Here is a 22,017-nt window from a genome sequence, read left to right on the forward strand (position 1 = left end):
TGGTCTTTTCTGTCATTTCCAAGCGGTTCTCGTTCGAGAACCCGGACAAACCGATCATCAACTGAAAGACGCAAAGTGGCGCGGTTCAAGTAAAAGCGTTTGTGTGTTAACGAGTGTGACCCAATGAAGGGGCGAACGCGTTAAGGCGCAACCACATGCGACGTTTTGGTCGCGTTTGCAGACCGTCCGCGGCGACGCGCGTTCAGCGCGCGCCACCAAATACACAGCAGCGCGCTCGGAGCGCCGGTGTCTGCGCATACCAGATTTTCGGTCCGTTTTCGGCGTCTGCGCCGGATGTTGCTGTCCTCAATTTCCGGTCCCCCTCCGCACGCAACATGGCGGCTCTTTATTTGGCGGCTCTTTAGCACTTTATTTAATAGAACATCAATTTAACGTGTTTTGTTTGTTGAAGTTTTCATTATTCTTCAGTTTATTAAGAATGACTTAAACAGAACGATGCTGCCTTTACCAAAGTAACTCTGGCAACTTGGATCGGAGAAGCGCTCTTCGCGCGTCTCATGTGGTTGCTCGCCCTCTCCAAAGCCCGTTCCGCGTCGGCGCCAGGCGCCGCAGACGGTTGCAAGACGCGGGCAAAACGTTGCATGTGGTTGCGCCTTTACGCCTGTCCCCGACAGCCACCTAAATGATCACGGAAACCGGTGACCATCGACTTGAATGGGGATCACTGGGTGCTGTTCCATGGCTATCGACTGCGGTGGTTTTCGCGGCAACAACGGTTCTCAGGGCGCTACTAAACTTGAACCGATGTAAAAATCGAGAAAAGTTCAAATATCCCTTTTTTTTTGCATCTTCAAGGTAGAGTTAGCGCGCCATCGTTTGCGCGGGTGCTCTTCAAATCAATTTTTGTGCCATTCCGTCGGAATACAAGCACTGAATTTAAAGGTGGAGATTTCAGGTTTTTTTTTTTTTTTTTGCGCTGGTAGCGTTTCTTTCCGTTTGATTACATTCTCTGTGCGAGTGGAGGTGTTCAGTGCCCCCTGGCCGCGTTCCAAGGCGCTTGTCCGGTGCATTCCTGCGAGGTCTAAGTGGCCGTCGAAGCGGCCGCCTGGCGCAGGTACGAGGCAGCTGTGGCGGGGAATGTTCGTCGTCTGGCGTTGTCCGCCTCCCTGAGGGCTCGGGTAGGAGCAAGACACGTGGTTCGTGCCTATAGAATGGCAGTGCTATGCGCGGCATCCATATTGTGAATCCATATACCTGCGCCGAGCGTCTCTGCCTCTGCCGGGCGGCTTTTGCGTGCGGACGAGTGGGTGTCGAGCAGTGGCATGACCGGTTCGTGGGGGAGAGGCCCATAACCCGTCTCGGGTGCGCGCTGTTTTTCGTAAAAACAACTCGGCGGACGGCGGGTCCTATCTGGACCAGCTCGCCGCCGTCATTTGCCTCGGAAAAAGCAAGCAAAGTGAAGGGCGCCGCGTGTGTGACGGGTTCGCCGGCCTTGACTCGACAAAACGCACGACGCCGGATGAACACGAGACTGGACGACGAGGTGTGAGTGCGCGCCGACGCGGTGGGGCTCTGCGGTTTTCCGCCGCTGTTTTTCGATGGGCTCTTGTCGCCGCGTCGCTGCCGGACGGTCGCCGTTGTGCCGCGCTCCCCCCCCCCCCCCCCCCCCCCCCCCAACAGTCGGCGGCGGGCCCTATCTGCGGTTGCCGTGAGCGAGCCGGCCCGATTGCCGGCACTACTACTGTTCTGGCGTAATCTCCTCAGTTCGCCGAATCTGTGGTGCGGTGATACGCCGGAAGGAATTTTCGGTTTATCTGCGCGGGAGCGTCGTGGGATGATCTCTTGCTTCATTTCTCGAGTCTCTCCGTTCTCCTCATGTGGAGTCTCCGTTGGGAATCGATTGTACTCGGTGGCAGTTCCCTAGAGCGATCGCCTTTCGGCGACCTGCCTTCGGAAGGCTTTCCCCGAAAGCGGGAGGGGACAGTCCCTTTCTCACTGCTCTAAATTCAGTCTTTTCTGCAAGATATCCATTGCCCCATGATCGGAAGACGGACAAGTTCTCTCCGAAGAGCATTTAAAGCACGGCTTTCTGTAATGAAATGACTGTTACTACCTTGAAATTGAAGGCACGAAAAAAAAAAAAAAAAAAACGTCTGTCTACGGAGTCACGTCCGTACTTTACTAATCACTGCTCTCGGCGGCAAAAGTCGCCAGTGGGTTATGAAATGAAGCGGCTCTGGAGAATGCGTTACTTGTGAAGGTGAGCTGTGAGAGCGAGACTAGCCGTAACGCTTTTTTATACGCCCCCCGTCCGGTACAGAGGTCTCCGAGAGCGCACCACTAATCGTATTAATTAAATCTGCCCGCAGTGCGCATAAATGAATGGCAATTTCTTGACCAGTTGTCATCTAGTGCCTGACTTGGCGTGCCAACGTTCGCCAGAACCTGCAATAAAGCGTCGCTTCATAGAGCAACGCGAGAAGAAAATCGTAAGAGGGGCATTGGGGTCTTCTTTCCTTTATTTTTATTTACAGCCCGATTGGTTGGTTACTAAGTCCGCCACCGACGTCTTGTCAACTTCGCCACTTAACAGTTATTTTCTCATTGCTTTTCTTATCGCGCAGTTGCCTGTAATGCCTTCTTTTTGTGGGTCCAAACCAAACGAAAGACGAGCCGCGAAGTTTCGAGTGACGATAACTCGCCTGGATGTTACTCAAGCGATCGCTACATCGAGACGCAACACGTGTGCGGAGAACGATGCGTTTCGTTGCGCATTTTCCCTTTCTGGAAACAGGTCCGGCAGCGGTGAGGAACAGGCATGAACGCTGTGGTACCGATTTTGGAGAGGAAAAAAAAAACGCGTGCGGAAACGCGTCGCTGTCTGCACATGTGTTTGGCCCTTTAGATTGCGTTTACGCGAGCACTTAACGCTGCGCATTCCTAAAGAACAGAAGCACGTGGAAGCGTTCGCTGCCAAGGCAGTGGTTGACGATTCCACTACACTTTGTGACGATCAGTAGACCGTTATCTCTGGGAAGTTTGGGATATTATGATCAAAGACCCGAAAAATGTTCGCGTACTGCATAGCGCCTTAGTTGAAATGAGAACGGACAAAAAATGCAACGCTTGTGTCTTTTTATAGCTGCGCCGTGTGTTTGGCTAAAGACCAATCTCGGATTGGGTCTTTTCTTTTAGAACTTCGAATCCTTGGCGATGGTCCTTGGTGATCCATGATGTCCATGAACCCGTTGAAGTGGGTATAACCGCAGCAATTGAGGTAGCGAGCATGGTCCGGTTAATTCTCGTTTCGGGGGCTTTGCTCCGTCCAGGGCTGGGCCGAGGTGACAGGGATCACAGCGGCGCGAGGCGTTTGAAATTCAAGGCTAGGAGCCTAACGGCAGTTCCTTTTCGCAGTTTCCGTGTGAAGACTCCCTGTTACAGCAGGACCCGCGTCATGTGGTCGCTTCTTGCACAGTTGGTGCCTGTTTCTTTACCAGCCGTCATCTGCTGGCTCGCTCCCAGCAGTGCGCGCCTGGGGCTTGAGTTCAGTTTGATGCTTGTGCGACCCCTGCACGTGGCAGTTGTGGTGGCTCACAAAGAAGGAGGGGCTGCCACGCAGGGAGGTCGTTAACGCTGTGGTGGAAGTAGATGAAGGCCGTTAGCTCGATCGAAGTGGGGCAAAATCGGAGACGGAGAGCGAACCAGAACATCGCAAGGCAGAAATTGTTCAAGGAGTGGCCTGCGTCCTGCAGTGTGCACTAACAGGATGATGGTGATGATGATAGAGAAGCGTCGGTTGTCCTGCGGCTATTGGGTCCAGTTTGACCAGTCATTTTGAGTCTCCGTTGTAGTTCTTCGGAAGTAATAGCACTTCGAACTGTGCGCATGTTCTATTTGTGCAGCAGCCGGGCTGGTTGGCACGCTGGGATTTTGGCAGTTGCTTCCGAGTTCCAGTAGCATCGCGAAGAAACCTGTTGCACATGTTAACCGATTTCGCCCAGTTCAAAAGTGCACAAGCCGCATCACGTTCGCTTGCGTTCATTGGGAATACGTTTCGTGGCTACATAGGTTCCGCTTGACGTTGGTCAGCAGGCGACGCTCGGTTGTGTAAGTGGAGCGGCCGACGCCGCGCAGAACAGTGATGATAGCTCGCTACGTGCCCGCTAAAGGGCTCCTGTGGATTAAGAACGGAGCCGAGTCGCTGAGCAAACTTTGTGCCGACGCCTAGTGTGGGGTGGATGCTGTTTCGCGCTTAGGAAACGGCCACCGTTATTTTTTCTGCGCGGATCGGCGCGAAGCGTGTGTTCAATTGCCGTGTTTACATAACTTTTCTCGTATTTTATTATTTTGAGGCTCAATTCAGTGGTATTTCTCCCATTTCCTTCAGTCAGTGGAGGAGATTCCGCGGGTTCCTCCAACGGTTGTTTTGATCGCAGTTGTGTTCGGGCCGGTGATACAATGAGGGCTGCCCGATGTGGCCGTCGGCGTCCGCCGCGGCTGGGCCTCGCGGCTGTCCCTGTGTCCGCGTTGTCCCCTCCGTGTGGGCGCGTAGCTTTCTGGTTCGGCCGCCGTCCGGCAGATGGCGCCACGCGCCCGGAGAGGGAGGAGGACGGGGACGGCGGCGCGGCGGGGCTCTTTTTGTTTAGTTCCCGGCCGATCCGCAGTATTTTTCTGCTCGGCGTGTCTTTCCTTCTCGCGGGGAGTGTGTGCCTATCGTCGTCGATCAACTCCGAGCCGGCTGCTGCCACGTCGGACGGTGCTGCGAGCCGGGTGGCTTCCTTCCTTCGCCGGTCGGCACCTGGGCCGGGGCCGACGATGCCACGTCCGGACACCTCGGTGACGGGCCCTGGCCGCGAAAGAACAGAGGTCGCCCCCCGGTCGTCGCCGGGTTCGCGCGATACCCGCCGAGCGCGGATTACGGTAGCCACCCCGGGGCTGGCCACCTTCCACGCGACCGTGTCGGCGGTGTGCCTGTGGCGGTGATCGCGGCAGTGCCGGGCCATCGGACGCCGTCGACGTGGAGGCGCACGGCGGGACGGTGCCGCCGCCCCACCGCGGAGGTGATTCGCCGCTTCTTTGCTGCCCGTCTTGTTGGCGATGCTCCTCGCTGCTCTCGGGCCGCGCCAGTGCAGGAGCAGCCATACGGCCTGCCTACTGAGCTGCCCCGTAACGTCCGGTCGTCTTTCGGCTTCCTTTCCGCGACACGCTGTCCACATTTTTCTTGCCCCTTTTTCCTTTTCGATTCTTGTTTTTTAACTGCCGGATCGTGCCATCTGTTGTCTTCTGTTTACCTCCGGTCGGCACCGGGCTCGACTTCAGCCGCATCCCTCTTGTGTTTCCGTTCCATTGGAGCCAAGAGGAAGGAACGCTGCTTCAATGCGTGCGTAACCCCCGGCGCGCTTCTCTTTTCCTGGCGGCGAGGGAGGGGAGGGCGCGCTCGTACGTTCGGATGGGACTGGCCGTGTTGGCACGAGGCGGCGAACCGATTTTAGCGCTCACGGGCACGGGAAACGTGGCCATCCGTCAGCGCACTGGATCGATGTGTCGCTTCATCCTAAATACGTCTCACGGCGGCAGCTTGTCTTACGCTGTGCCGTGATTCCTCGTTTTGGCACGGGTCGTTTTACTGCCCTCGTGAGATGTCCCAAGCAGCAACCTTGGAAGAACACCTCGCCCGATCTCCGTATCCTCTTGTGGCGTAAGCAAAAAAAAAATCTCCGGAAGGCATTCAAAATATTTTTATTCCTAGATCACAACCTATTGTAGGATGGGCATGCAAAGCTGAGCGTTCGTGTAGGTCTTAGCGCGCGTTTTGTTCTGAGCATGCGCAGAAAGATGCGTTAACAGGTAGTTTTCAAGCGCTTGTCTGCCAAATTTTGGGTGTGCACATCTTGTCCGATGTCATGTGTGGCCAACAATTGCTGCAACTTGAAGAGCCTGCTGCTCCCAGCTTATTGTTAAGGATTGTGTGAAGGAGATAAGGGGGCCGAGGAACAAAGGTTGTTTGCCCAGAGGGGGCATGTCGCATGCTATCTTCAGGATGGGTGTCCTGCAGTTGCCCTTTCTCCGAAGCGCAGGCAGCTGCTGCACTGAGTTCACTCTTGCCCAAGGCAGAACTACGACATTTTTGTCATGCTCTGCTTTATGCAGCGTTCTTCTGTTGGGATTAGGCACTCCCACTTGAGCAAAGTGTGCGATTATAACTTTGGAACAGAAAGGGCATGCCCTGCATGCAAACTTGTGCATACAGCTGTATTTATGAATCGGGCATGGTTTTTGTGCTTGGTAGTATTGCTCGCCTAGGTCTTCAACAGCTAAAGAGTTTACTGACTCTTGATGGCTCTGATTTCATTTCAGGATAGTAGGTGGCTCAGACAGACTACTGGGACTGTGGGGAATCAAGGCGGCTAGAAAATAGGCTTAAATGTACTGGCAATAGTAATTACAAAAAAAGAGAGAAGACATTGCGGTTGGTCGCTTCATCACAGCAGATCACTTGGGTGGGCTCATCATATAAGGCAATGCATTCGTACTTGGGATATGCAATCTTTAAGTGCCACAATCCTTTCTGGTACAGTAAGTTCCTGTTTTGCACTTTTTTGTGTGTGTGGATGGCCAGTTGCATGGTGTGTACAAACTGAGATAAGTTAGAGGAAGTAATAGCACATCTTCTGTTCTCGTGAGGTGACTACCGCCATAAACCTAACTAACCAGTCCCTTTCGTTGGTAGTAAGATTTCTGGGAAGTGTAATGAGTAAATATGCTCAAGTCGCGTAGCTGGTTTTGCAACAGGATAAATGCGACCCTGTTATGCAGTCAGCTTTTAAACACAACAATGTTGTATGCATGCGTTCCAGCTCTCTCTCTCTCTCCCGCCCCTAGCGAACAAAGTTTATGTGCTCTACATGCTAGGACGGTTGGAATTCTGTAACATATTCTTGTAACGTTACATGTTGGCAGGTTGCAACATTTGCTGAGGCTTTTTATGCTGTTCTGTCCTGTAGTGCAATAAATTCTTACTCTCACAGTTTGTCTTGGTGTTCAAAGTGCTCACAACGCGGGGATGAGGGAATGGAGAGAGATGACGCGGCGCTTCCTTCCTTCGTCTCTGTGTTGCAAGCTCTTTGAACACCAAGATGAACAGCTACCAGCCAGCCCAGTTGTCTGTTGTACTGCAGTGCATCTCAGTTTACCTGGCTACCTGATGCCAATAATGAGCACGTGAATCATGGTTGCTTGTTCCTTATACTGTGCGTAACAAACAAAAAACAATCATTTGGGTTGTCTGCAAAGAAGCATTCTTGATATGGGCAATAGTCGAGGTGCTAAGCCGAAGTGTCCAGCTGTTAAGCCGCACTCAGGTATCTACGGCAGTGCTGTGGTATTAGCACCTGCTGTTCGTAATGGGTGCCACACTAAACATCGAGATAAAGCATCGTTGGTGCTCTGCTGTCACGTGGCAGGGGCACTTGGTTTACCTCCTCTCGGGACAAGGGCTTGGCAAAGACCGTGGCCACTGCAAACCTGCATGGGTCCATGTAGATTTGCCAAGTGCGATTCTTGCATGTACCGGGTGTTATGGAAAGGGAGAAGCAGGGACCTTGTGTTGCAATAGGGAGGTTGTTCTGCATTGTCCCAACAGCATTGGGGCATGGCAGCTGTTGCTAGCTATGAATGTGAACCGGCCTTTACAATGGAGTGGCTCTAATTGAAGAGGGGGTAAGACTATTATAGGAACGGAAAAAGGGGCACTTTGTAGGTCAAGGGGAGGGCCCATATTATTGACCTTTGAGTTGTGCGCTGAAGGGTATTGTACGTTTGTGCACCTGTTAAAAGAGTAGTGACACGAAATTTCAAAGCTGAGATAACTATGTAAAATGCTTCCTTTTGATCAGGAGATATCTCCCAGCAAGTTTTCACAGTAGCCGTTTAGTATAACATATTTCAAACCCATTTTTAATCACTGCCCACACAAGAAAGCCCAGAACAAGGCCAGCAAATCATCTGGTAGTTGCCCCAAACTGCTGATGTCGGGGCTCCCGTAACGTAGCCAACGCGCTGGCTGCGGTTGGCACGGGCTGCTACACCATGTGTGTACACATCATGGTTTTGGGACTGGCGTCATGCTGCCCAGGTGCGTGGGGATGGTGAAGACCTCGGTCGGTCTGGGCGAGCGCGTCCAGACTGGCAGCGGTACGACAAGAATGGTGACGTCAGGTGCACCCTCCTGTCATGGAAGCCGCTCGGCGTTCGTTTTGTCGAAACCGAAACTGACGCGAATAAATGACGGCGTAAATGATTGTTTACGCTGCAATCGACTGTCTAATCTGCCGTTCTATGATTAGTGGGCTAATAGGCACCCATAGCAGCGAAAAAAATGTAAAACGAAAATTGTTTGAAGTGCAGGTCTGCAACCATTTTCTTTTACTGGTACCACTTCTAAGCAATTGGAAGGCTAGTACCACTATGAATGCAAGTTCCCCATCTGTTATTGAAAGCTTGCTGACGTAAGTGTTTACATGAGTTCTATAAAAGCAAGCTTTGCGGATGGAGATTTTGGCTGAATGCAATGCTCTATGTGCCAGGCATTTTGTGCACGGAGATAACCACTAACTTTGTCTCCCGCCATGCATTGTGGCTGCTACCATTTTGTCCATCAGGTGCCGCTACCTTCCTTCTTCTTCGTCGTGGCAGCTGTGAAACTTTGTAGTCCGCATTAGCTTTTATTGTGACGCTATCTGGGCATTCACCCGCGCCCGCAGCAATAGCCCGTTTCTTTTATATGTTCCTGCCTCGTGACTGTGGCACTGTGCCTGCAGCTTGCTGTCGCTGTCACTGGCGTCGACAGGTAGTTGCCGTCTAACTAGCTTGGTGGCTGCACAGAATGATGAGGAACGCTGATTAAAAAACACTTTCGATGCTGGTGTAGTGACTTGCACAACATTAAAAATGGCGAGGGTTAATGCTTGCCTTCATTGTGAAAATTCAGGACAGCTCTGCTCAGAATGGCTCAGATTTCAAACAAGGAAAAATAATGTAACTGTGACACATTCATAGACTGTAATGTTTTTTCGAAGGTTCTGTCCTCATTAGTCAGAAAATGGTCTACGCAAGTGACGGATGCAGGAACTGGCATGTGTCTCTGGGGAAATCCGCACTGCAGGTTGTTAACCACTCCGATCGCCGTTGGCCAGTTCCTTCTGCACTATTTGAAAAGCTTTTTTATGCCCATACATACGAGCATGCTCATTAAGGGACTGGCATCAATGACCCTTTACTTATCATTATATAGTGCGCACTAACTATTCTCACTGGTCCTGAGAGCACTACCTTGGTGATATTCATGACTGCATTGTTTGTATTTGTAAAGTTAACAACACAACATTGGGTATGCAACATCCTAAACTCTTCTTTTTCACTGCCCTTCCTCTGCCCTTGCTTTTTGCAAGCTTCTTGCTGCATACTCCTCATACCATACCAGCACTGTTGTAGCGGGTCACTTCAACCAAAGTAATCTGATGTGTACATAGCCCCACTGCGGGCACATTTCATGTTGGAAGCAAAACACGTTCCAGTAGCAGCAACACCTGGTGCCTAAGAAGTGGGTAGCAAGCATTACTTGATCATGCTTCTGTGTTTGAGAAGAAATCCAGGTGTTGCGAGAGACAGAGAGAGAGAGAGAGAGCACATTTTATTGAGCATTCGCTTAGGTCAGAGGATATTCGTGGTTACAGGCATGAGCCGGGCAGTGACGTCGGCTGCTCAGGGTTTGCACACCTTGGTCCAGGTTACGCAGTGCCTCCTCCCACTGCTCCTAGGATGTGACAAGGGAAAGTTGTTTTGAGGGCAGGCTAATATTACGCGAGGTAGATTGGCTGGGGTGCCGCATAGGGGCCCAATCAGGGTTTAGGTATACTGATGGGTGAATGTGTGTTAGCCTCATGGAGTTTGGGAAGGTGTTCCTTTGTAGGAGGTACCAGGCGTGTGCTTGCTTGTTAGTTAGGTTTTTGTTGACCGGAGGGTAGACCTGACGGGAGAGGTCATTGTAAGACACTCCTCTATCCCTTGCAGACCTGGCTCCGTGATTTTAGATATAGGCTAGCTCCCGCCTTTCGTGGAGCTAGCCTATATCGTGAACTGCCTTATTTCTAGCCATTTCTAGCTATTTCTAGCCATTTCGTGAACTGCCTTATTTCCGTTGAAGCCAGAGTGCGCTGGGGATTTCGTTTCAAAATTTTCAGTGCTGCTTTGGAGATCAGGTTGGCAGCCAAATTTTGAATTGCGGTTTTAGAATGTGAGGTGATAGTGGTTGGGGTGGTTTGCAGTGAAAGTGCTTTGTATGGCTATTGCCGCCTCTTCCGCTGCCTCAGGACTGAGTGTCTTGATAGTTGCAGTATCTAAAGAGGGTCCTCTGGCATCTGCTGTGGCGATTGCATGGGCATCAACATACACGACGTTGGGTTTGCTTCCAAATTTTGTCTGGAAAACTCGAGCTCTTTTTTTCCATTCGCTCTACGTGGTGTATGGTATGCATGTTTCGTGAGAGTTGCAGGCATGAACACAATTTACAAAAACTAAACGGTGTGTATTGGGCAATTTTGTCTTTTGCTGAAGGCTAACAATTTTTGAAAATGCAAGATGTGTGCCAAGAGAAATTTTGTGCCTGCAAAGCATGCAGAAATGATGTTTCACAGTCAGGGGTGAAACAGCTACGCATATTGCGCAGATTTGATACACATTTGTTTTTCTGCGCCAGGCTGCTCCAAAAGCTTGAAAATCAGTAAAATTGCGCCAAACTGCTCCAAAACAGTCTGAGAGCCAACGATTTTAACGCTCCCATCAGTTTCAGTGAAGAAAAAATGCTTACTGACCGCATAATTTTCCATTATCCCCAAGGTAATGCTGTTTGTAAAAATTGATTGATCATTCAATTTATAAAAAAAACTCGCATAAAATGGTCCCCGAAATAGTTTTTTCGGAAGTCACAATGTCGGGTTGCACATGTTATATTCTGTACGTTTTTAAAGCTTTCCCATCGAAATCATTGCAAAGGCCTGTATAAAAATGCTAATGTTTACTGAGGCGACAAAACTTGTTCAAGTTAATGACAAAACGGCAATTTTCTGAGCGCCGTATCTCCGGAACGACATTAAGTACGTATACAGGGCGCCGCCATCTTGGTATGGTGAAGATCGGAAAACATGGCCAGCGGGCGAAGCAGTTGCTCGTAGTTCAGGCTAGTTCACTCTAGTTCAGGCCGACCACTCTGTACAGATTTCTACGGTGCTTTTGGTTATGGGGGCGGCTGGGTTTACATTTAGTTGTTTGATCTGTTACGGGAAGTTGCGCCACTCGAAAGGTGGAGTTCATAAAAAAACGGGGTGCCCGCGAATTCGTGTTTTGTGAGAGGCGAGGTGCGTGTTTGAAGTGAAATTTCAGACTCGTTGCATTGTTATAAAACGCGGAGTTATTGCTGCTTTTGACAGCGAGCTTCCGAGCGGTGGGAATGGTACGGTCGACAGTTCAAAAGGGGCGGCACAGGCTACATCGCCGCAAAATGTTCAAGCAGTGTCCGATAGCGGGACGGGCTATTATTGCACGCTAGTAATAATGGTTCATCTATCTGAAGTGAAATTTAATGCCAAGAGAAAGGTGACTAAACATACCAACGTTACTCAAATTGCGATCGATCGTAGTGAACGTGCACCTTAGTGTTTGAAATGGGAGGGCTGGTGGGGTGCGACGACTGTCACCTTGCTTTGAGCAACTTTTGCCGTGGCTCTACACTTGTGCTTAAAGCCGAGTGTGGGATTAGAAAAATAATAATTTCGGCATTCCCATGAAAATAAAAATGCCTTTTGATTGCTTAGTTTTTCAATTAGATATTTTCAACGGAACTCCATGCTATTTATATATAGAGCCTAAGAATTTAAAAATGGTTTATAAAAAGGTAGTGGATTTGGTACCTCGTGATACTCTGGCAGAAAAACTTTATTAAGAGGCTGTTTCAGTGTTATATACGTTCAAAACCGATTAAAAAGTACTGTTTCTGCCTCGAGTTGCCAAAAATTTGATTTTTTGGGCACTTAGGGTGACATAATAATGTCGTTAACTGCTCTAAACCAAGCTTCTTCTGCTCCAAAATCGAGATTTCGCTGCTCCAAAAACTGCTCCCAAACTTGATTCAGCTGTCTCACCCCTGCACAGTGGGACTTGCTGGTGGCGACCCGGCAGAATGCCTTCAAAACCTTTCACCTAGGAACACTTTTTGTATTTTTTCCTTATTTCGGTTGTTTACACAATTTCCACTGGTGAAGAATGAAGAATTCTTGTGTGCACCTCTTGTAGCCTCCATCCCCTTTTTGCCTATGGCAACTGTCGCTGCTCATGCTTGTGCCTTAGCAACTGGAGTGCACTTCTGATGGCATTTCTTATGTTGGCAAACAGTGCGGACTAACTTGCCTCCCAGAGCTCTGGTACCTTGCCCTTTTTCTGAGAAAATCCTGCTTTGTCGGTACTTGCTTGTGTAGTCGACGCTGCAGCACTTTGCTTTGTGTGTGTAACTCTGCATCAGCTCGGGTGTGATAAGAGTGTAGATTCCCGTGAATATCTGGTGCTGGTAAGCAGTCGGGTGGGGCGTTATTGATGGGTCTCCCTTTTGCTGCTGCTACTGCCCCTGTAGGAGGAGGAGGAGGAGGCGGGGGCGTGTGCGATGCAGCGGAGGTAGCCCCGGAGGGGGGGACGGCCATGGCAACCCCGGCGGCACCCCACCACGGCCTGGGGCCCCCCCACTTCGCCCCCGATGAGCTGCCCCTGCCCGAGCTGCGCCGCATGCTCATGCAGCAGCTCGAGTACTACTTCTCTCGGGAGAACCTGGCCAACGACACGTACCTGCTGTCCCAGATGGACAGCGACCAGTACGTGCCCATCGGCACCGTGGCCAACTTCAACCAGATCAAGAAGCTCACCAAGGACCTGAGTCTCATCGTCGACGTCCTGCGCGAGTCCCCCAACGTGCAGGTGGACGAGGCGGGGGAGAAGGTGCGCCCCAACCACAAGCGCTGCGTCCTCATCCTCCGGGAGATACCCGAGAGCACGCCCGTGAAGGTGAGCGGCCTCTTCTTCTGCTGCTGCTGCGGGCCCCTCCACAGGGCCGTGCCTCACACTCCCCGTCCCCTCCGTGGTGTGTGCAGGACATTGAGGCTCTGTTCAAGGCAGGCGAGAAGTGCCCCCAGTTCATGAGCTGCGAGTTTGCCCACAACAGCAGCTGGTACGTGACCTTCGAGTCGGATGAGGATGCACAGCAGGCGTACAGGTACCTTCGCGAGGAGGTGCGCTCCTTCCAGGGCAAGCCCATCATGGTGAGTTGCCCCCCTTGACACTGGGCCCTTTTGGCATGCGCTTGGATAGCTCACTCTGTGCACGCTCGCTTAGCTTGACCTACACCCCGTGGTCACGCTTGTCTGACCAGTTTCGCTGAGCATGGTGAAGGATGCTATGTAAGTTGGCAATGCCTCTTTAAAGCTACTCTTAAAGGTGGAACTTGCGAATGGGACAAACATACTGCTTTTTCTCTACGCATCCATGAAAGCCACCAGTCATGAGTTTTGGTACCTGGGAGGCAGCACTGCAAAGTTATAACTTGTGAATAGGAATTTCACTGCTTTGTTAAGCCACTCACGTGATCTGCCGTGGTGGCTCAGTGGCTGAGGCGTTGTGCTTGCGGAGCCCAGGGACACAAGTTCGATTCCAGACAACGGTGGCTGCTTTTCACGTAGAAGCGAAAAGTGAAAATGCACGTGGGTCGAGATTTCGGTGCATGTTAGAGCCCCTCAGATGGCTAAAATTAGTCTTGATCCCTTTACTATGTCATGCCCTGTAGCCCAGGTGTCCTGTTAAATGCCAAAAATTTTGAAAGCCACTCGCTCTGAAGAGAAGAGCTGACCTGTTATCAGTACCTGATGCCTGTCCGTGTGGTGCCCCCAGGCGCGCATCAAGGCGAAGCCCATCTCGCGTGCCTCGTTCCTGCCGCCCTACAAAAATGGCCTGCGGCACCAGCCCCCGCCGCACCTGTTGGCGGCTGGTGGAGGGGAGGTGCTGGCCCGCGGAGGGGCGGCCCCTGTGGCGGCCACAGCAGCGGTGGCAGCAGCCCCCGCCCCTCCCGTTGGGGCAGTCCCGGCGCAGCCGCTGAGCACCAGCCAGCCCACGGCCACCACCCCCGTGGCGGCCCCCCCGCAGGCCACCCCAGCATCCACCTTCTACCAGGGACCCCTACAGGTGAACTATGGGCCGGCTGCCAGTGCAGCCAGCAGCACTGCGGGCACGGCCCAGGTGTACCCGCCCTTCTACCCACCGGCCATGCTGCAGACCTGGACGCCCGCCACCCCGACTTGCTTCGACCTGGGCACGGTGAGCCTGGCCGCCTCCCCTGCGCAGCTCCATTTTCGGGTGGGGGCTACAACCACACTGCGTTGTGCAAAATGGCCAGGGCAAGGTCGCAGCATCTCCTACGTGGTGCCGAAATGGTGCTTTTCTTGCAGTAGCTTACCGAGTCCAGGGCACATTTTTCGCTACCTTGTACCAGGATTTTGGCAAACAGTTATTTGCTTCTCATTCCCTTGTTATCAGAGGCTAAGTTGCTGCAGAATGTGGTTGTGTTTGGCAAAAGGTGTTTCGTCACGTGCGTTGCTGCTTTTCTTTTGCGGGCTTGAAAAACCTATGCCCCTCCTTATTGCCAGCCAGTGTTTATCGTTGTTGGGAGGTTAACGCTATGGGCCTAACTTAGAGTAAATGCGCATCTCCGAGCAAGGGGTGACAAGCAGAATTATCCTGTCCTGAGTTTCTTGCAGGCAAAGATTTATGCATTCTTGTAGCACTTCTGTGGCTGGAACTAGCTGTCAGTGCATGTCTGTATCCTGCTTTAAACAGCCGACAAGTGGGAAGTTCTTCCTTTTGTATACATATATGCATACAAAGCTGTTAATCTGGTAATGGATGGCAAAATGTTATAATTTTTTAAGCTCTTTAGTTTAACAATGGCCCAGGCATGAATGGCCACAGCTAGAAATCGCAAACAGCTATCCTGAACACAACCATGTAAAAAACAGTTGTTAATTTAAAGCCTGTTATCACTGTCCGTTCTCCTCTGCATCTGTTCACCACTTGCTGGTCACTTCAGGAGCTTAACGAGGGGCAAACTAAAGGAACTTCCTTCGACCTTGGGGGACGGAGAAAAAGACTCGTAGGAAGAAGCAAAACATAGTCATCATGGAATTCTGATTGCATGAAAGCCGTTTCTTCCTCTGGGTAGTTAAAGTAGCACGTTAGCGCATGCCAATTAGTGTGTTATTTTACCTTTCTTTACCCCCTTGCGTGCAGGTGTTCTCGATGAACGGCCTCGCCCCCCAGGCAACGTACAAGCCGTTGAACGGCACCGGTGGCACGGGTCGGCACGGCTTCCCCGTCCTGTGGTCGGGTGGGGGCGGTGGCGGCCGCTCTTCCAAGTCGTACCTGCGGGGGGCGGGGGGTGGCTCGTCGTACGACGGGGGCGACTCTCGGGGCTTCTACGAGCGGCATGGGGGTGGCAGCCTTCTGGGGCCGGGCTACCCGTCCACCTACCTGACGGGCCCGCCAGCCTACCCCCTGCGGGGCAGCGCAGCGGGGGGGCCCCCACAGGCGTACCTCCAGGAGTTCCTGCCGGCGACTGGGGGCGGCTCCTCCAAGCGGGACGCGGGGGGCAGCTCGCTCTACTCGCTCTACCCCCGGGGCAGCCCCAAGGGGGACGCGGGCAAGGACTCCTCAGGCCCCTCGCAGAAGTACCCAGAGTGAGTGGTGTGCCTCTTTAGATGCAACGTCGCCGATAAGCTCGCAATTGAGAAGGTCGGCAATGCCTGACAGGGTTGCGTCATTATGCTTTGCTGGATAGCACTCTCGTTTCTCTCTCTTGCAAGCATATCCAGGGTGTCTCGCTAGATAGTCGTGTGCAAATCAGAGGGGACACAAGCTGCATGGGCATTTCCAGTGCCACTGATTGGCTGTGCACAGGCTGCTGACGCTGCACCCTAGGTATCTGCAGAGGGTGCCCGTGCTCCCCCTGCTCGAAATGGGTGCGACATTGAAAGCCACGGTCAAGCATCGTTGGTGTCCCAGTGGGCCATCTTTGCCCGAGACACCTGGTTTACCCCTGTGGCACACTGATTGGAATTCCAGAGCTGTCAGCTAGAGAGGGGGCGGCCATGAATTGCCCACAAATCAGTTCTGACTCTCCAGCAGGCATTTGGGGTGAAGTCATGGCGTGCCGCATTATTGCATGCAAGGGTGACACCATCCAAACTTAGCCCTAAGCAGCTAGTGGTTGCTTTTTTTTTTTTTTTTTCCTTTCTGTTTATGAAAACTATTTGAAATGTACTGCAGGTTAATTCTGGACAAAAAGGAGAATTTCATCAGTTCGGCTAAGCCTACTTTTTCTTTTCCCTTCTACCTGCACTGCTCGAGGTTCTACAGCCATACATGAACCTAAGTAGCCACATTGATGATGTTCGTCCCTCCTTGGAATCTCATCGCGGCCTCTTTGGTTTGCCGTTGCAGCAGTCGAATGAGGCGGAGGAAAAAGGAAGAGAATGGCAACAAAGCGGTAAGCTGCCCTCGTTCTGTTTGCCATTGTGGGCCTCTGGTGAGCTCACTGCTGCAGGGCCTTCTCTTGCAGGATGTTGGCAGCACTGACGGCAGCAAATCGAGGGAAGGGGCCGAAGCTCCGAAGTTCGACCTGGAAGAGGCTGCTTTTCCACCCCTGCCTGGCTTCCTTGTACGTGGGCATTGTGCAACTTTTGGGGCGCAATTGTTAATTGGGTCCACTTCGGAAATTTCCCTTTCACAACCATTTCAATCGTGCCGTAGCTGCACTGGGCAGGCCTCCGACCAATGACGTGCACAGAAACCAATGCCCCACATTTCTTGTGCTGCATCACATCAGGTTGTTTGCTTTCTGCCAGTCTAGACCTGCTCGAAATGGGTACTCGCGAGATGGACATGAAAGGGACAAAATTCAAGAGTTTCACCCCTGGGCTTTACTCACTAGACAGGGGCTAGTTATTGACAGGAGAATGTGTTGATTGTTAGAACAACAGCTGGTTAAAAGTTTTTTTTTCTTAAACAATATTCACTTAAATTTGGGTATTAATGTTGAGAAGTGTTGAATATTTTGTTCTTTATTAGCCTGCCCTGGCTTCATCCAAGTGCCACGGGATTAGGGCAAATTTCACCAAATCAGTGTTTGCATTAAATAGAAATGCAACTTTTAATACTCCTATACACTTGACGTTAGAACCATGCAACATTCAGTTGGTCGGGCAAGAAAAGAAGAAAACAGTTCCGGTGTGGTGTACACTTGGACTGCCTCCCGTGGAAGTGAGCGCCTTGCCGTGCCCTTGTCTCTCCAGGAGGAGGAATCGTTGAGCCAGGGAGCCACAGCAGACGAAGGCTCCTCGGCTACAACGGCAACCACCTCGGCAACCACCGTCAACAGCAGGTTGTCGGACATCGTCCGCGGCGCAGCTCCCGGCCGTGCCGCGAGCAGCAGCAGCGTGAGCAGCAGCAGCAGCCCGAACCCCACCACCAGCGCGCTGGCCGCCAGTGCGCCGTCGTCGGCCAAGCCGCCCACCCGCGACTGCAAGACCCAGACGGCAGAGTCCGCCCTGAGCCCCCCTGCTGCCGCTTCGGGGGCTGCGGGCAGCCCAGCTGCCTCCACGCTGGCCACCAAGGACAGTGCCACCCTGACCAATGGCAACGACTTCCCGGCCGCCATGCTGACACCGCCCGCGTCGCCCGTGTCGCCCAGCACTGCCCCTGCACCGCCGTGAGTTCCTTTCCCTCAGGGATTTGTGCGCACCCCACCAACACCCCGTACAACCCCCAGAAGGATTTCACAACCATGGAAACCCTTCCCAGGGATTTAAACCCTCCTCCTCCCCCTCCACCGCCCCCCACCCCCAACAGGCCCTGGGGAGTATTTCGACGCCCCTGCTAAATTGAAATTCTGAACAGACCCCTGGTCCCCCCGCCCTTCTATCCCCCTCTGGGAACCAACACTGGGCACTCCTGTGGGGTCCTGCAGTGTTGCAAGGCATGCTCCCCTGGGATGAGGACCATTGTGTGGCATTAAAGCACCGAGTTGAATTCATCTTTGTCTGCAGATTTTAGAGAGCAGTCCCTTTTCGCCTGCGAGCGACCCGATTGATGTGAGGCCTTAATATTTTGGAATTTTGATTTTAAATTGAGTAGAATTGAGCGAGAGCAATACTAAAGTTTAGTGGAGTGTAGGGGTAACTTATTTTTTTGCAGGAATTGAACCGAGATTTGCTTTGGGCATAAAAACAAATATCGGAAAAGTAAAATTCATGATTGACTCCACTGGGTAAATCATTCCTATAGTGGAGACTTACATGTAGTGTCATGCTAGGCTTTCCGTGGGGTGGTGGTTGACTTGGATGAATTGCAAAAATAGCCCTTAAAAAGTTACCGAGTAAGATTGAAGGGCAGACCATGCAATCCTGTTGTCTACGCAGTGCACGTGACCACAGGGCACCATCTTGCTGGCTCTGCTGCTTAGCTGAGGTCATCTGCTCGGCACTCTGGCAGCAGAGTGTGGTAGCAGATAAAGGCTATTTACTGTATTTGCCCGGTTTCACTATTCCCCCAAATGTCACGTAAATGTAAATGGCCATTTGTTTTCAGTGGGCGCTTTGCGTGTGCTGAGCCATTGAATTGCACCCAGGTATCTACGACAGTGCTGTTATTAGCACCTGTCGGTCGTAATGGGTGCAACAACAAAAATCGAGGTGAAGCATCGTTGGCATTCTGCTTTCACGTGGCAAGGCTGCCTGGTTTACCATCTTCGATACATGGGACAAAATCTTGGTTTTGATTTTCGCACTCGGACTTTTCTCCCCTGCCGTGCAACATTTTCTGAACCCGTGGTCAAATCTTCTGTTGTGTAGATTGCATGCCTGCTGTGCCTGTTCCCGGGTAGCAGGGTTGTGACAAGGTGCACGTGTGTGTTGCAGACGTGAGGGTGCCTCCCAGGAGGTGGAGGCAGCCCCCGCCAGGGCTCAAAGCCCTGCCCCGACGACGCCGGCTACGGAAGATGCTGCTCCTGTGAACGCGACAACTGCTAGCACGACCACGGCAGCATCTGCACCGGCAACAGTGGCACCACAGTCCACATCGAACGCCGTGAGTGCCACACAGCACCCTCTTTGCCTTGCGTTACAGGCAGCAGCCACTCTAATGCCTTGCCTGGACTTCTTCCAAAATGGTCTTTGCTAGTTCCACCCTCAGTGGGGAAACAGCTGTGCTGTTTGGACCTTTTAAAATGGGCCAAGTCCTGTTCTTAGTAAGAATTGCTCCACGTCAGTGCCCCCGAATGAAACCGAATGCACAACCATTGCGATCTAAACTTGAGTGTGCTAGTGTTGTTTTGACGCTTTCCGGACCTACTGGCGAGGTTTTTTTCCAATATACATAGTCTCAATTTTTTTTTTTTACTCCAAACTGCAACCTCGCCTTATAATCTTGACCGCCTTATAATTGCATAAATACGGTACTTGTAATAATGCCAGAATCTGTTCGGTATTGCGCTGCTGGAACTCCTCGTTGAGACTGCTCGTACCATGTCGGCACAAAAGTGAAACTTGAAGCCTCTGCCAAGTGACTGTGCAGTTCCTTGCGGTAATGGTTCGGGAGCGCCCCGCATTTGTTGTTCCTGCAAGTGTTCCTGTGGCAGCGGATGTGGAACGGTGGAGGCAGTGTTTTCCAGCCCCTTCTCTGTGTGCCCAGCAGGTGGCCCCCCCGAAGGCGGAGGAAGGTGGCCGCAAGCTGACGTATTCGGAGGTGGCGGCCATGGCCAGGAGTCGGGCGGCCGTGCAGGCTGCACCGGAGCAGCCCAAGGAGGTCGCCAAGCCGGCCCCGCGCAATGCAGGTAGGGGGCCTCTGGCGGCGGCCGTGGCGGATTCGGCCGCAGCACGTCGTGGCTTTACTTCAGCGCAGTTAATAAGAAGCTGGGTGCCCTTTGCGGCAGGACTGCAGGGGTGTGTGTTGGATGGGCCCACTGCCAGACCGCGGGGTCCTGTTGGCTCAGAGTTACTCAATATATACAGTTGCGAAACTCCGCTTCATAATCTGGGCGGCACTAGCCCCCCTGCTCTGTGGAAGCTGAGGGCAAACGCGCGCGGCACCTGGGAGACTAAAACTGGACTTAGCTACGCTATTGTTATTCAAAATTTTTATAGAGTATACATTGCTTTTTAAATTAGAATACATTAATTAGGTGAAATTTACTTGTGTTTTTGCAGCTTTTCTTTTTATGACTTACGGCAGCAGCCGCAACGTCCTACCTACAGGTGGCAGGCTATTCTGCTTGCCCTGGCACAGGGGGGCAATCAAAGACCGGCTTTTATTTTATGGGGCCTATGGGGAGTTTTGCAACTGGTATATATCCAGTAACTCTGCTATTGGCTATGCAGTGCACGTGACCACGGGGGGCCATCTAGCTGGCGCTGCTGCTTAGCTAAGGTAATCTACTTGGCACTGCGGCAGCAGGGCATGGTAGCAGATAAAGGCTATTTACTGTATTTGCACAGTTTTACCACTCCCCCAAATGTAATGTGCAGAAATGTTTACTTTGAAAAATTCGAAAAGATAAGTTTACACCAATTCTATTCGGCAGATGCGAGGCATGACAGCACGTATCTAGTGAACGACATTTTAATTGGTGCATCAAATTGCAGCAGCAAGAATACCCTGCACTTCATAAACTTGTTTATCCAGATCCTGGGAACATTGAGAGCGCTGGCTGTTCAAAGCGTCTGGACCTTCATGATTTGAGACGTGACATGCCTTTGATTTATTCGTTGCTTCTTAACGGATTATGCGAGGGGGTCTTGAGGTTCTCTAAAACGTTCTTCCTGGAATTCTTGCATTAAAATATGGCGCTCCTCTGTTCTTGCCCATTGCACATGTCTCCGAAAGCCTAGTCCGCTCAAGTCTCCTCGCTCCGCAAGTAAAATTGGACAACTTTGCACTTGGAGGATACTTCATAGTAGTACAGTAGATCCCCATTGATACCTTCGCGGTTCAGACGATTTCCCGGTTACTACGCTCTTAATTGTGAACACTAAAAATGCCCCACAGTGTTACAATGTTTTTTTTTTTTTTTTTTTCTCCTGGTAAGTATGTCCAAAATATTTTTTTTTTAGAATAGAATAGAATTTTATTTCATGTTCTTTATAAGACATGACGGGGCGAGAGAAAAAGCTGCTGTGGACAGCTTGACGAGCTCTCGCCCCGTAAATGTTAAAAATGTTATCCAACTATGGCCAGATGATACGTTTTACGGTAAACAAAAAACATGCTGACGTGCGTGTGGACCAAGCCTCGGCGCGCGTGGCGGCTTTCCCGCAGTGCTGGGCTTGCCGGAGTCACTTGGTAAGGCAGCGGCCTTTAGCCAACGTCGCCTGTATAACAACATCCCGTCGTGTTAAGTGCTAACCTTGGCAGAAATCGGGGCAGAATCGCGCCGTGAAGCGGCGCCGATACTGGGCGGACGACAGGGAGGAAGGGGTGGCGTCTCCGGTTGCCGCTTAAACTCAGGCCCTAGTTGGCTTGGAAACGGTGTGGACTTACTTTTGCGCGAAGGACAATCCCAGTGCGGGCAGAAGTCTGCGATGTTTAGAAAAGGACCTCTTGCTCTCAAAGGGCCACAGAATGCGCCAGCAGATGTTGAAAGATGCGTAAAAGTGGAAAAGGCCATTAAAGGCTCATGTTAGTCTCTCAATTGGCCTTTTTTTTTTTTTTCTGCAGCGGATAGTATGTTTTTCCTCGTTTTTTTTTTTCCCCCATTTTTTTGTTTCTCTTTCCCCTGTACCACTGAGGTTCTACTGTACCTCTTTTGAGCCATACTACAAATGAGGGGCTAATGGCAGCAGCATCAACATGCCCCGCACCTGCCCAAGGTTCATAAAAAATTCTCACGCGAGTTTGGCAGAAAGCTTTGGATCAAAT

The 22,017-nt window shown here is 51.6% G+C and overlaps 1 protein-coding gene across 11 annotated transcripts in view; it reads left to right on the forward strand.

The window, feature by feature from the left end:
- Larp4b (La-related protein 4B) overlaps positions 1-22,017 on the forward strand; it is a 56,320-nt gene that overhangs the window by 30,820 nt on the left and 3,483 nt on the right. For 5 of the 11 annotated variants that reach the window (XR_013322562.1, XM_077699642.1, XM_077699643.1 and 2 more), the window contains 9 exons: positions 12,644-13,068; positions 13,155-13,322; positions 13,948-14,370; positions 15,340-15,785; positions 16,549-16,594; positions 16,667-16,765; positions 17,400-17,815; positions 19,023-19,191; positions 19,798-19,936. Coding sequence is in view for 10 of the 11 variants with exons in the window: in XM_077699642.1 (XP_077555768.1) it covers positions 12,644-13,068; positions 13,155-13,322; positions 13,948-14,370; positions 15,340-15,785; positions 16,549-16,594; positions 16,667-16,765; positions 17,400-17,815; positions 19,023-19,191; positions 19,798-19,936 (2,331 nt within the window). In the remaining variant the exon portion in view is untranslated. Of the gene's footprint in view, positions 1-4,613; positions 5,022-12,643; positions 13,069-13,154; positions 13,323-13,947; positions 14,371-15,339; positions 15,786-16,548; positions 16,595-16,666; positions 16,766-17,399; positions 17,816-19,022; positions 19,192-19,797; positions 19,937-22,017 lie in introns of those variants that run through there. The other 6 variants (XM_077699644.1, XM_077699637.1, XM_077699641.1 and 3 more) reach the window with 4 other exon arrangements.

Source organism: Haemaphysalis longicornis, unplaced genomic scaffold (genome assembly GCF_048455015.1).
Source record: "Haemaphysalis longicornis isolate Haplotype H1 unplaced genomic scaffold, Haemaphysalis longicornis Haplotype H1 scaffold_2, whole genome shotgun sequence".
NCBI classification, from domain to species: Eukaryota; Metazoa; Arthropoda; class Arachnida; order Ixodida; family Ixodidae; genus Haemaphysalis; species Haemaphysalis longicornis.